The 13,736-nt window shown below is 40.7% G+C and overlaps 1 protein-coding gene across 4 annotated transcripts in view; it reads right to left on the reverse strand.

The window, feature by feature from the left end:
- The window catches only part of DAAM1 (dishevelled associated activator of morphogenesis 1), a 179,253-nt gene that overhangs the window by 64,527 nt on the left and 100,990 nt on the right, over positions 1–13,736 (reverse strand). For 3 of the 4 annotated variants that reach the window (XM_060142004.1, XM_060141991.1, XM_060141998.1), the window contains exon 4: positions 4,566–4,637. In XM_060142004.1, coding sequence (XP_059997987.1) covers positions 4,566–4,637 — 72 coding nt within the window. Of the gene's footprint in view, positions 1–4,565; positions 4,638–7,369; positions 7,422–8,625; positions 8,687–13,736 lie in introns of those variants that run through there. The other variant, XM_060142008.1, reaches the window with a different exon arrangement.

The raw sequence follows: 13,736 nt of genomic DNA on the forward strand, positions 1-13,736 counted from the left end.
TGACAAAATGCATGGTTGGGAGACAGACTGGGGTACAGAAAAAAACATCTGGCTCTTATCCACGTGTCTCAATGGTCCAGTCTCTCCCTTTCTTTCAGGTCCACACATCATCAAGGGGTGACTTTACTTAATTTTTTTCAAGTTAACAGTACAAGCATTAAGTAACTAAATGTTAACTAAAACCTAAATTTGACTTCACACTTAGGATGGTGAAGCCCAAAGCAAACATATATCAGTATCATTTATGGCAAGTGGAATAAAAATCAGTAAAGTCTTGTTTTGTAAACTTGAATTGTTTCTGCTAAAGCTGCCCTCTTGCTGGTGATGCGCCCGGACAGCTGTCACCAGAGGATGGTAGGGGAAGAGGCTGCATGCAGAAATAGCCAATGAATTCCTTCACAGCTCCGTGAGACCCATATCCTGGAAAATTGAGCACAAATCCAGCCAAGTACATTTAATCTCCTGTGGCACAGCTGAACTTGTTCAGACTCTTAAGCAATCACTTTGAATCTGCAGCCCAGAATCAAGACTTTTATGAACATCACTTCTTGTTCCTAAGCTTAGTCACCCAAACCTGCCAAATTAAAACTACACACGTTTCTTATTGTGGTTCATTAATACTAAATAAAGATGCATATATTTATCCTTTTAACAATCTTGGAGAGGGTGTAACCTCCAAATAAAGGCAGACTACATTAAGATTCTTCCTAGCAGAGTTAGGAGAATTATGAAAAGTCAAGAAATTTAAATTGGAATTTCCTTCCCCTATATAAGGACTACTACTTTCCTCTCAAAACAGAAGACAGTATACTCTTCTCTGTGTGTAGTACAATGAGAATTGAATCTAAGATTGTTTATTGTATTGAGAAAGTCGAGGTTACGGAGATGAACCTGACATTCTAATGTGACTTTTCGAAATAGAATAATTTATGTGGAGTCTCAAGTTTTCAAGCTTCACATTTATGGAGAAGTCTAAATTTGCAGCTTTTCGACAGAAAAGGGGATCTGCCTACATTTCTGAAGACGGCTGCTAGGCCAGACATCCAGTATGCACCTTGCCATACACTGGACTGGCTTGTGGCGGCCTCCTTGGGTGCTCTATGCACTTACTAAATCCCTGTTCACATGAGGAGTGGGCAAAGGACGAAGTGCATCCTAGCAGAGGATCTTCCAGTCAAAGCTGCTAAGGTTTACACTGGAACATGCAGGGCCGAGAGAGATGCGCAAACCAGGCACAGAAATCATTCCTGGTATGGAGTCTGGAACTAAGTAAGCTCCTGTTTGAAATATCTCATTGGTGTGAAATCAATAAGCCAACCCGCTAAGCACACTGAACTTCACCTCACATCCTTGCTCCCTGAGACTGCATGCAGAAGCCACACACCAAGAAAGCCCAGGTCCCTCTGGAACACGCACTCTTTTATTATATTGTTTTTCACTCGTTAAAAGCCAGCAGACCACTCAGGGGTCCTTTAAAGAACAAAGCATTCTTGTTATGAAGCTTCCGTAAAGTAACTGAACTTGTTCCACAAAGGGCTTCACAGACCAGTAAGCGCTGTGGTTCTCAACCTGGACTGCTTATCAGACTCTCCAGATGCTTGTCCCACCTCAGAAAAGCTGGGGGTGGAGGCGGGGGGTGGGGGTGTGGGTGGATGTGGGTGGGGTGGGATTACCAGGCCTCTTTCACGTGCCAAAGGATTTAAAAAACTGAGTTAGTGAGACGCAAACTGGAAAGGAGTCTCTGAGTTTAGACTGATAGGTTTAAATTCCAGCTCTACCACTTCCAAATGAGATGACCTTGGGCAAGGTAACCTTTCTCTGAGTCTCAGACTCCTTATCTATAAATAGCACTTAGAGGATAGGGTGCTTGTAAGGATTTAAAACAGCATGTAAAGTGCCTGCTACATGAGGCACACTCAACAGCAGTAGCCGCTACTGATGCTGAAGACAGTGGATGATGAAAATGTGGATAACCCCCCCTTCGACAATTCCCAAAGCAGACAGCCAAAGAGCTTAGCTGCCAGGCCAGGAAAGGATCTGGAGGAGTCATGTGCCTTTCCAGTCCCCAGGGATAATGTCTTAGGATTTCTGCTGTGTGCTGCCAGGAATTCTCCAGAGAGATTGGCTAGAACTATGGGAGGATGTGGTGGCCACAGAGAGGGTGAAAAAACCAGAAAACTCAGCGTAGAGTTTCTGGTCTCATCAGGCCTCCTTGCTCCTTTACAGATGCAAGAGTGGTGAGGCCTCATTATTTCATCACCTGTTGTAATGGCTTCTACCCTTAACCCTGGAACGATGCTGGCTCTGTCCTTCAAGCATTAGAAAGCTTTGTGAGGTGTTTAACCCATAAAGAAGAGCAAAGTGACAATTTAAGAGCCTGGAAATGATACTCTTAGAGAGGGCTTTTGATTAGGAAGCAAATATAATTAAAATGTAGATGACTCATGAATGTAGCAAAAGGTTGTCCAAGGAGCTAGATGAAGGAGAAGGGAGGCTCTTGAAGAAGTGTCACATACCAGCACATCACACACCCTCTAGGGCAGGAAACGAGTCAGGCTGAATCCAGAAAAGGCATGGAGTAAGTCACTAAAGGACAAATTAACCTAACTGTCCCAAAATTTGAAGAAAGGAAAAATCCATTTTATTTAGTACTTCTCCATTGATAGAAGTGAATTCATTAACAAAGGAGCAACTTCCCTTGTTAGACATCAAATAAGGCTGACTTAATTAGAAAGAGAGACAGCCTGCCTGACCGCTTGTTTTTACCCTAACAGCCAAGAACAAGAATTCAGAAAATAGGGACTTCCCCGGTGGCGCAGAGGTTAAGAATCCGCCTGCCAATGCAGGGGACATGGGTTTGATCCCTGGTCTGGGAAGATCCCACGTGCCGCGGAGTAACTAAGCCTGTGCACCACAACTATTGAGCCTGCGCTCTAGAGCCCGCGAGCCACAACTACTGAAGCCCGCACTCCACAACTGCTGAAGCCCGCATGCCTAGAGCCCACGCTCTGCAACAAGAGAAGCCACCGCAATGAGAAGCCCGCGCACCACAACGAAGAGTAGCCCCCGCTCACCACAACTAGAGAAAGCCGGCGCACAGCAATGAAGACCCAACACAGCCAAAAATAAATAAATTTTTTTAAAAAATTCAGAAAATAACCTTTATGTGCAGGAATTGTAAATGACTCTATATTATAATTGCTTCGGCGGATGTAGAAAAATCCCTGATGGTTATCACAAGACTCATGTTCTGATAACATATTCATACAAATGCTGAGATCACTCTTTTCTCATCTTTGCTGTTGTGTAGAATGCCTGTTATAAGGACTTGGTGGTTATTTTCTGTTCTTTTCTGCTGTGCTTTTAGAGAAACCCTTGGGGCAAAAGCTTATGCAGTTTCTTCTGTAATTTATACAGCCCTGTTTACCATGGTGCTTATTATTCATCATGTGACAGCAGAAGCAGCATCTTCAAAGAAAAAGCTAGAAAAGAGGAAGTTGCTAAAAGTCAAGGCCTCTGAAAATTTAGCAAAAGTGTGAATGATTCACATACAGTAGTCAGTTTTTAACTGTTGCAGCAGCAGCAAAATATTAGACAATCTAGAATGTTTGTTCTAAGTGATAAGAAATGAATTCTCCACAAGGGCTCTGTGGATGGCAGGAAAAGGAGAGGTAGAGAAAGTATTATGGAAGCTATCATCTGCTTGAATATAATAAACTCAAAGTTGAGCCTAACAGATTAACTCTTAAAATCGTGTGTCCACGGAGGCAAAGACTGCTCTCCTGTGAGCAGCCTCCAAGTTTTATCAATGTGAACAAGATTTAGGCCATTAAGGCTCGAATGTTGATGACATGTTTTCTGCTGTGTATTTTTGCTGGATCGACAGACGCCCCTAAACAGCTCAAAACTCTGACATCACAGAGACATCTATGTGATCAGAATGCATTATTTTAGACACTGAGAATGCATTTTCATCAATTACTGAACCAAAAATCCACATACTGAAGATTTCCCAAGGATATCTCAGCATTATCATTATTATGCCTTTCCACTAAACCACGTATTCCATGAAATTTTTTCTTATTTGTACGAGTAAAAGAGTACCTTCGTACCCTCTAAGATCAAGAACCCAGGAACTAAGTCCTCCGTTTAAAAAAAAAAAAAAGGATGAGAACAGTGAAGGGATAGTTTCATTGTACTATTCTTAAATAGTATTAACTTTTAGAATGGTGCTGCCCTATCAAAGTTCCAAATGATTGGTAGGAACAATTGCAAGTTAAAGTTGAACAGAGGCCAGATTTATGATTACATTTCCTCTAATAACATTAAACTCACTTATATTTTAGTATGTGCTGATTTTATTTAAAACATACTGGAAAAAAATCATTTTGCCAAATACCACTCCTGCCTCCCCTTTCTCCCCAACACTGAGCGTTTGGAATAGAGTTTGGAAAGATAATGACATTTGGTGGTTCTTACTCAAGTGAATACTTATTGTGCAACTGTGCGCTTTGTACTAAACTTGCATTTTAAACTGTGAGTTGAAGAACAGAAAGGATACCTACAGCAGCCATGGAATTGAGCTGATCAATGTAGAATTCAGGCCAACTTGTTGCTCCCTTGTTTTCTTCCTGGTCCTAAAGAGAAAGAAAAAAAAAAGTGATATACCACCAGATGTATATACACAACAGCCACAAGCACATCTGACTTCCAGAGCCTCTAGACAATGGCCCACACAAACCATTAGAAGACACTGAGATACAAGATATTTGTCTTTTAATGTTAGCTTTAAATCATCGGACTGTCCCCTTGATCAGGGTGGTCTTCCTGATCCAATTTCCAGAGAGTGCTGAAGTCAGAATTAGGTGTGACAAAGGGGACATTTTCTGAACCAGCGTTCAAGGGGAGTTGACATGGGAACTTAGCCACACATGGTATGATGCTGTTTTCCTTCAGGGGCGCAATAACATTGGGAAGGGCTCTGTGTTTGTTGCAAGGACAAAGGATCTCTAGGTACTGTGTCGCACTGAGGACGGTATTGCTGCACTACACGTCTGGATGAAGTCCACAAAAGAGGAAAAGCTGCCTTTAACCATGACCACAGGGGGATTCCCTGGCAGCGCAGTGGTTAAGAATCCGCCCACCAATGCAGGGGACACGGGTTCGAGCCCTGGTCCGGGAAGATCCCACATGCCGCAGAGCAACTAAGCCCGTGTGCCACAACTACTGAGCCTGCACTCTAGAGCCCGCGAGCCACAACTACTGAGCCAGCGTGCTATAACTACTGAAGCCCGCGCGCCTAGAGCCTGTGCTCCGCAACAAGAGAAGCCACCGCAATGAGAAGCCTGTGCACCACAACGAAGAGTTGCCCCCGCTCGCCACAACTAGAGAAAGCCCGTGCACACCAACGAAGACCCAATGCAGCCAAAAATAAATAAATAAATAAATTTAAAAATGACCACTGGACTTGGCCAATTGTCAACTGGACTTTTTTCCATTAGTTTGTTCAGACTCCAGCAGACAGTAAAAATTTTGAAGAAAGGTCTCATTTGATGTGACCAAAAGTAGATAATACTGCTTCAGATGAGGAGGTAACATAAAGCCCGACATTGGATGGAAGGTAACAGAAAGAACATACATTAGTCCCAAGTCCAGCCCTCATGCCATGACAGCTTGTGAGTTTGAGAAAATGTAACATACCTGAACTGAAGAGAACTGAAACCCAAGGAATTCAGGGACCCATTCCTAAACCGCTCCAGTCAATCCTGCATCTTACAAACCAGGGTGACTTGAAGCCAGCACCAGAGCCCCCAGGGCTTCTGTGGATGGGCGCTCCGTGCCAGCCTGAGCTCACACCTCCCCCTCAAATCAGGTGGCTGTGGCCTCTGCTCCATTGGAGCATTGAGTCCACTTGAAGATGGCATTGTGGTGGGAGATTGCCATGCATGTTTGCAAACCTGTGTGGCTCCAAGTCATATGTGTGACCAAACTTGAAGGGGAAAATTTCAGCTCTTCTCTAGCTTCACATTCAGAGAACACCTTAGTATAATCGGCATCTCCTGTCCCCTTGGAGAAGAGCTGGGCCAGGTACACAGAGCTGCTACTGGACAATGAGGTAGTTACTACCTATTTACTGTGTCAGGACCCCCATCCTTGGGATACTGGCTTCAAGGTAGGGCTATTAATTTCAGTCCTACACTTTACCTAAAAGAAGAGAAACAAACTTTCTCTAAACAAATCTTTCTAGGCAGGTCTACTCTAGTGAGATAAAAGAAACAATTTCAAAACTATTCTTTAAGTAGCCAGGAAAAGGGGGCAAAGTAACTGTTGCTTACAGTGCCTTGAAAGCTGGCAGTAACTGATATCTGAACTCAGGGAGTTGCATGAATTTCATCTGGAGACTGAACATCCCAGATCATGGGGACAAAGGCTAGAGCAACAGCTTTGAAGTTGGACTGGATTACACTTCCATGGCTTTAAAAAGCTTAGGAAATCTGATGAGTTTTTAGAACAGCCCCTGATTATTATTTAACATGTTAATAAAATAGCTACAATGGTAGCGTAAATGCTGAACACATCTCTCCTATTAAAATGGAGTATTAAAGTTTGCAAAACCCCATTGTTACCAATGTTTTCAGCAAGCCAAAACCCACAGTGATATTCAATGGTATTTGAACCTATAAAATGAAATAGAAGGTGCCAGATCTTTCTAGTCCCTCAATCTAGGGCAAATTTCCAAAATTACAACAAAATCACATCCCATGTCTGGGTCCCATGAGAGCCTGCTGTAAGCTATTAAGTCCTGGTTACTGAAAAGAGATCATTTTAGAAGCTTAAGATTAGTATACAGAGAGAAATCTCTACACTCTGAAAATGCTTTTAAAATAATGTAAACAGATTAAGAGTAGATCTAGATACTGCAGTCAAAATAAGGGGAAGAAAGCTTCATTTTTATTTTACATGCCCCCAGTGCTGAGAAAATCAAATGAGCTAACATACGTGAAAGCTTCTCGTAAAAATACTAAGTGTTATCACTACATCCCTGAGGGCGGGAGGTAATCCTCAGAGTTCTTCATTTTAGCAGTGCATTTCCCTGGTCCTTCTATACAGATGTGTGCTACAGTAGCCAAGAGAAGCTCATCCCGGTGAACCAAATCCTCCCCTCCTTTGTGTGGCTTCTGGAGTCTGCAGTGATACACAGACACAGGCCAGAAGGAACGCAATTGTTCTCCGAGGTCCCCGAAAGAGCACTGGACACAGAGACTTGCCAAGGGGGAAACTTTCTCCTAAAAAGTCCATGAAAGAGATCACTGATGGAAGGGTAACATGTATAATATTCCTGGAAGGGTGGGTCCTCTGTATTACTAACCTCAAACACGTATTATTCTTTGAGTCATCTGTCTTGGTTCTATTTACTTGTTCTAGAGAAACAAGTGGAAAAATACACAAGCTTGTATAAACTGTACTACTGTAGTTGTAATAGAAGCAACTGTAATATCCAGCACATACAGAGCTTACCATGCATCAAACGCTGTTCTACTCACTGCGCTCTTCATTTAATTTACCCTGTGAGGTAGATGCTGTCATTATACTCATTTTACCGAAGAGGAAACAGAAGTAAAGGGAGGACAGATGTGTTGCTAAAGGTCATCCTGCTGGAAATTCAGAGGCAGTGGGAAAGAATCATGGCAACCTCTTTCCTAAGATTAGACCTCAGGTTAACCACAAGCAATACACATTGAGTGCAAAGCTGGCTTTTCACTCTTCACCACTTCACTATAAGAGACTCAAACATGGTTAGCGGCCAAAAATGAGTTCACCTCTCCCTAAACCCTTAGTGCTACTTTTGCTACATTCAACATTTCTGAATATTATTCTAAGGCCTGATGTCTTACCCGGGCTACCTCTGAACCCTCTCTCTAGACTTTCTGTGGGAACTCTTCTGCCCCTCTATCAACACCTCATCTATCGTTGTAATGTGTGCATGCAGACAGCACTTAAGAAGCTTTTCCCTAACCTGCTCTCCCGTTCTGTTACACACCTCATGTTATCGGCTGTCTTCATGGGGATTTCTCAAGAGCCCCTGAAGATGAGCCCATAGCACTGACCAGCTGTGGACACTGAAATTGTAAACAAAACCCTCACTAAACCGTACACCTCTAACCCTACTTTTGGCTACCTATTTCAGTGATTCCATAAGAATTTTTCTCTGATAAGCAAGAATACTGCCTTCATTCTGTTCTTTTAAAAAGTTGCTTTTCCCCTCTCTTTTAAAACAGATTGTAGGTAACCCTTAAAGACACCTAGAGGAGGTTGTCCTATGGGAACACAAGTTCTAGCAATCACATTAAATGCTCTTTTCGTTCTACCTACAGAATGGATAATTCATATTAATATCTAGTTTTGTTTCTTCTTGAAATGCAATAAGCATTTAAGATATATGCCTATCTTTAGAGGATCTATTAGATTAATTAGAATTGAATTGATATAAACATTTTATGTTATTAAATTCTCCACTGATAACCGGTTTTTGAGAATATGTGCAAACATCACTTATATTCAGAGAGATGGTATGATGGAAAAATGACCAGATAGGCCATGCAAAGATGAGGTTCCAGAACTTACTTGTTGGTTTATTCAATCAGCATCTCTTGCTAAGCTTGAATATCTTTGGGCCTTGTTTTTCTTCTGCTCAAAATAAGAGGTGAGACTAGACCATTTCTAAAGTCCCTACAAGCTCTAAGAGTCTACATGCCTCTAATAGTGAGATGCCATGGAAAACACAGTTTGTTACTATATTTAGTTTGAGGGCCCAATTTTTAAAATCAGTAATTTAAAAAAAAAATTATGTTGTTCAGTGACTAAGTTACAAAACCCTTAACTTTCAACAGCTAATTCCTTGACAAGGTAATTAGAGGGGGAAAAAAACTCCTCAACGTTAATTATTTTATTATTTGTCTAATCCAACTCATCCTGTTTTCTTAGTAGCTTGATAGTCATCAATAAGAGAGTATTCATGGACAAAATTTCCTGCTGGATGGGCACTTTGACACTACCTTTGCTTTCAACCTGCACTGACTACAGCTTTAACCTCTTTTCTTGGTTTTCCACTTTGCTCCTACAATCTCAAACTCTGAAAAAAACAACAAAACAAAAAAACTCTTTGCTAGTAAAGGGAACTTGTACAGTGCAAGGGACCTTCAAGAACATTGATTTTTTTTTTTTGTCTTTTTAAATCAGGCTCTAATCAACCAACTCAATTAGAACGTAAAGAAATACATAGTCTATTTCTAACCTCACTTCATTTCCGACTGACACATTATTCACTCCATATCTCTGGTCAGTGGCTACTAAAAAAAAAATCCAAGAGATCCTCCCCCATTCTCTTTAAATGTTCGACAGTACATTTGTTTTTCTCAGCATCAGTCTGCCCATAAGAATAAATTTTGCATTATTCATTTGTCTGCACTCTTTCTGAAGTAAGCATTCACAGCTATATCCCAGACTTCTGTCTCTCGCTTCACTATCCTCTCTCTTTCAATCCAAGCTGACCGTATTCCACTTCTTCTACCACCATCAACAGACAGGCATTTGAATCCTCAGCCACTCGCTACCTTAAGTGACTTCTAGGCAGGCAAGGTAAGTAACCTCTGCATATGACTCAGTTTTAGTTTCCTTTTCTGTAAAAGGGGTGCCTACCTCATAGGGTCATTGTGAGGATTTAATAAGTTAATACAAGTAAATAAAGATCTGGGAACAGTACACACAGAAGTGCTCAATAAATGTTAGCTAGGATGATAATGATACTCTTTAAGGATCTCCAGCTATGGCTATTCTAAGTCCTTGTTACTAGGACTGAAAAAATTGGAGCAGTTTGGAGGTAAATTTTGTCAGTAATTGTTCACATTTAAAACACACACAGCCTTTATCAGTCTACTTTCAGGAATTTAGCCCATGATTACACTTGCACAGTTACATATTACAAAGATTTGTTTCACTGCAGTGCTGTTTGAATTAGCATATAATAAAGTTAACAAGTATATGGAAAGGGGAATGGTTGAATAAACTACTTTGTAGCAGTAGCAAAGAATGAAGTAGAGTTGTGTAATGATATTAAAAATGACCAAGTATATTATGAAGGGAAAAAATGCTTTAAAATATTATTTTCCATCTATAGAAAAAATATGTACACTACAGACAAACATTTCTGGAAATAGATATAATAAAATTTAACAATGGCTACCCCCTGGGTAGCAGTAGGAAAAGTCTTTTACTTATAAACTTCTGTATGATTCAAACTGTCATTTTACTAAGAACATGCACTATTTTCACAATTAAAATAGAAGTAAGTTTGAAAGCATTACGTGTTCTGTTAGGACAAGAGCTCTGCTTTTTCTAATGTTCTGTGTGACATGAGCAACATCAGGTCGAAACTCTGCAACATTTGCGGTGTTTCTGTTCTCTAACCCTGGGGCACCCCTCTGCTCCCTACAGCAAATTATTTTAAAACATTTCTCTAATTATCTCCTCTTACTGGATTTTCTATTTCTAAAACAGACTATTAACCCTAATATCAGCTGTTTATGCAGACAAAGAAATTGAATGATCTGGGCTAAGATGTATGTACCCATAGCAGGCTAACACTTTCTAAAATTTCCACACTTACATATTTGTGTTGCAAACAATTTCTTGGTAGCAGCTGAAGTCTTTCAGTGACATAAGTGGGTCTCAAAGTGCAGTTTAAACATGAAGTCTTAACGTAAAGAATACTTCTTTTGAAATTACCACAGGGAAAATTTCCAATAGGATCAAGTAATAGTATGTACGACCTGGTACAGCTTTTCTTTAGTTTAAGATGCTCTTAGAAGGCCCAGAATAGGCTGTGCAAAGGTCAATCAATTGTAAAGGACACGTTCTGTGGTTGTTCACTAGACCACAAATCACAGGCAGAAGCAACATGCACTTGGCCAGCAAAGGCCATAAATATCCATTCAGTTACAAACCCATGAGGTTCTTAGATAATACTTGTTAGGAAATAAAGACACACTATTTAACCGTCTAGATTGGCTAAAAATCTTCTATAGCGATATATAATAGTACCATTAACTCAAAAACAGTAGAGACAAACTAAGGTTTAACTAAATGAATTTCAACAGCAGAAAGGTACTATTTCAGTATGATACAAAGTAAACTTCATTCTGATAATGTTCATTACAGAACAAAGGCAACTAAACACTAATAAAAACCTGTTCCCTTTTTAAAGAAGATTCTCTTAGAAAACATGTTAACTATGATCATATAGGCTCAAGAAATGCTACATCTTGTTAATGATCAAAATAGTCATCTGTTGCATTAAACTGTCATTCATATTCTGGATTTCATGGGTTCAGCCCCATATACTAATGAACACAACAGATGTTAAATAAATTCACTCTATACCTAGAATTTTTATAGAATACTAGGCAGAAAGGGCCAGACAGGTCAAAATATTTTATTCTATTAGGTATGTCTCCATGATGTGTGTGGCATCTAATAAATTCAAGTGAATGATAGGAAACAGATGACAATGTGGGTGAGACCAGGTCCAAGGAACAGGGAAGGAAGAACAGGTAGGATGGAAGATGGAAAAATATTTTGCAGAAGGCCTTGCTAATGACTTCTGCTAACTTTCCCTTCTAGGTCAATAGTAGTATAATTAGCATCTTCTTGAAAGATGGCCATGATGAAGTATGGTATAGCCAGCTTCTTCTGTAAAGGGCCTGATCATACGTATTTTCGGCTTTGTAGACCACAGTCTGTTGCAACTACTCAAGTTCAACTCTGCCCTTGTACAGCGTGAAAGCAGCTATAGATACCACTTAAAGAGTGAGCCCTGCCATGTTTCAGTAACACTTTATTTACAAAAACAGGTTGTTGGCCAGATTTGACCCACGAGCCATAGTTTGCCAAACCCTGTGCTATATTAAGCTTGGCTCTCAAGAGAGCGGGAGTACATCAAAATTCTTAGTTGGTCACCAACTATTTTCCATGCTTTCTCCTCTCCTCGAAGCCACTCTATGTCCAACAGCCCCAATTAAAAGTTAGGATGAGCACATAAGTGTGTGGGACTTGCCCAGTAATGTGCATTTCTGCAAGAGAAGGAGCAGGACCTGCCATGCCTGAAAAGTGTACCTTCTTACCAAGCTCGCTGCTTCCTGAAATCTCACTTTTAAAAACAGCACAGAATCATTAGGTCCTTTAAATCCTGATATTTGCCTCCAACTCTTTCCCTCTTGTTCTTCATTCATCGGGAAGAGAAAACCTTGTAGGGTCCACAAACCTGAACTCCTGAGACAGTAGCTTTACTCAGTCCTTCCAGCACTTACCTCTGACCCCTGGCAGTGGGCTGAAACTATATCCTATAATCGAAGTTTGCCAAAGGCAGGCAGTTGGTTTCAAAAAATACTTCCTATGTTGTCACATTTCAAGATAGTCATGTGGTTCCTGGGACTGCCAAGCCTGGTTACATTTTTTGGCCACTGCCACAATTACCCATCCAATGCATCTGCTGCCCAAATCCGGTTGGGCCCACACAAGGACTGATTACAGAACAGCATCTTCTGCATCTGCCAGGAAATCCAACACCTCCTCCTAAGCCTAGAATGTCAGTCATTTTCTGGAAAGACTGGAGGGTGACTCGTGATAACAATGGCTTTCACATTTAGCATTTAGAATCACAGAAGAAGAGCAAACTTCCTTCCCCATTTTTCCTAATGCTACAAAACATCTGTATGTTTTTAAGGCAAGCCATCATGGAATTACATAGCTAGGTCTTTGACCCTAGAGACACCCTAGTTTGAGTTTCTCCTCACAGGGATCCCTTATAGAAGGTCACCGGCAGATGATCGATCATATGTTCTCTGAAAGAAGGCTTCAAAGGTCCACAATTGTTTGGAACCAGCACTCTCACCGACTGTCAGAAAATTCACCTCATAACTGAATTGACAGATGTCTTCTTGTAACTTCAAGCACTTGTTGGCCTTCGTTTTGCCCTTGGGAACTACATGGAATAAGTCTAATTTCTCCTATGAACAATAACCCAGCAAATATAGAAATGATTTGAATAAAGCTATGATGTCCTCCCAAAGTCATCTCCTAACCAGGCCAAAAATTCTCCACTGACTGAATTGCAAATGTTTATCTTCCTCAATTCATAAATAAATCTCAAATTTTCCATAAGGTCATCACACCCACATGTCTACTACTTGAAAAAATAACCCCAATACATCCATCTGAATTGCTATGAAAGGGCTCTTCTCACATGCTTGTCAGTGATGTTCAACTCTACACGGTCTCTACTGAAAGGGCACTGGGAAGATATCCGACCAGAGTGTCTCTCCAAGGGGAAACAGAACAAGGTCTTGCTTTCCTGATGGTCCACAAAAAATAACATTTATGATTTAGAATAAAAGATACATGAAACAGAGGTCAACATGGATAGTCCTTATTTTATCAAGCATACATATTTTTAAAAAGTTAGACATAAACTCAATAGTAAAATTGGGTTTCTTACTATAAGACTGAGGACACTTTATATCTAAAACATAAATATAAGTTAACAGAAATGAAACAGAACCTAGGCTCACTAGCCACCAGAAACTTTAGGGAAGTTTAGGCTCCTTTAGGGCACTGTTTTTCAGGTCTCTGGATTATACATCTGCCATCCCTGTTCCCCGCCTGTACGTGCATCTCTTCAA

Source organism: Lagenorhynchus albirostris, chromosome 1, assembly GCF_949774975.1.
Source record: "Lagenorhynchus albirostris chromosome 1, mLagAlb1.1, whole genome shotgun sequence".
Classification (NCBI taxonomy): domain Eukaryota; kingdom Metazoa; phylum Chordata; class Mammalia; order Artiodactyla; family Delphinidae; genus Lagenorhynchus; species Lagenorhynchus albirostris.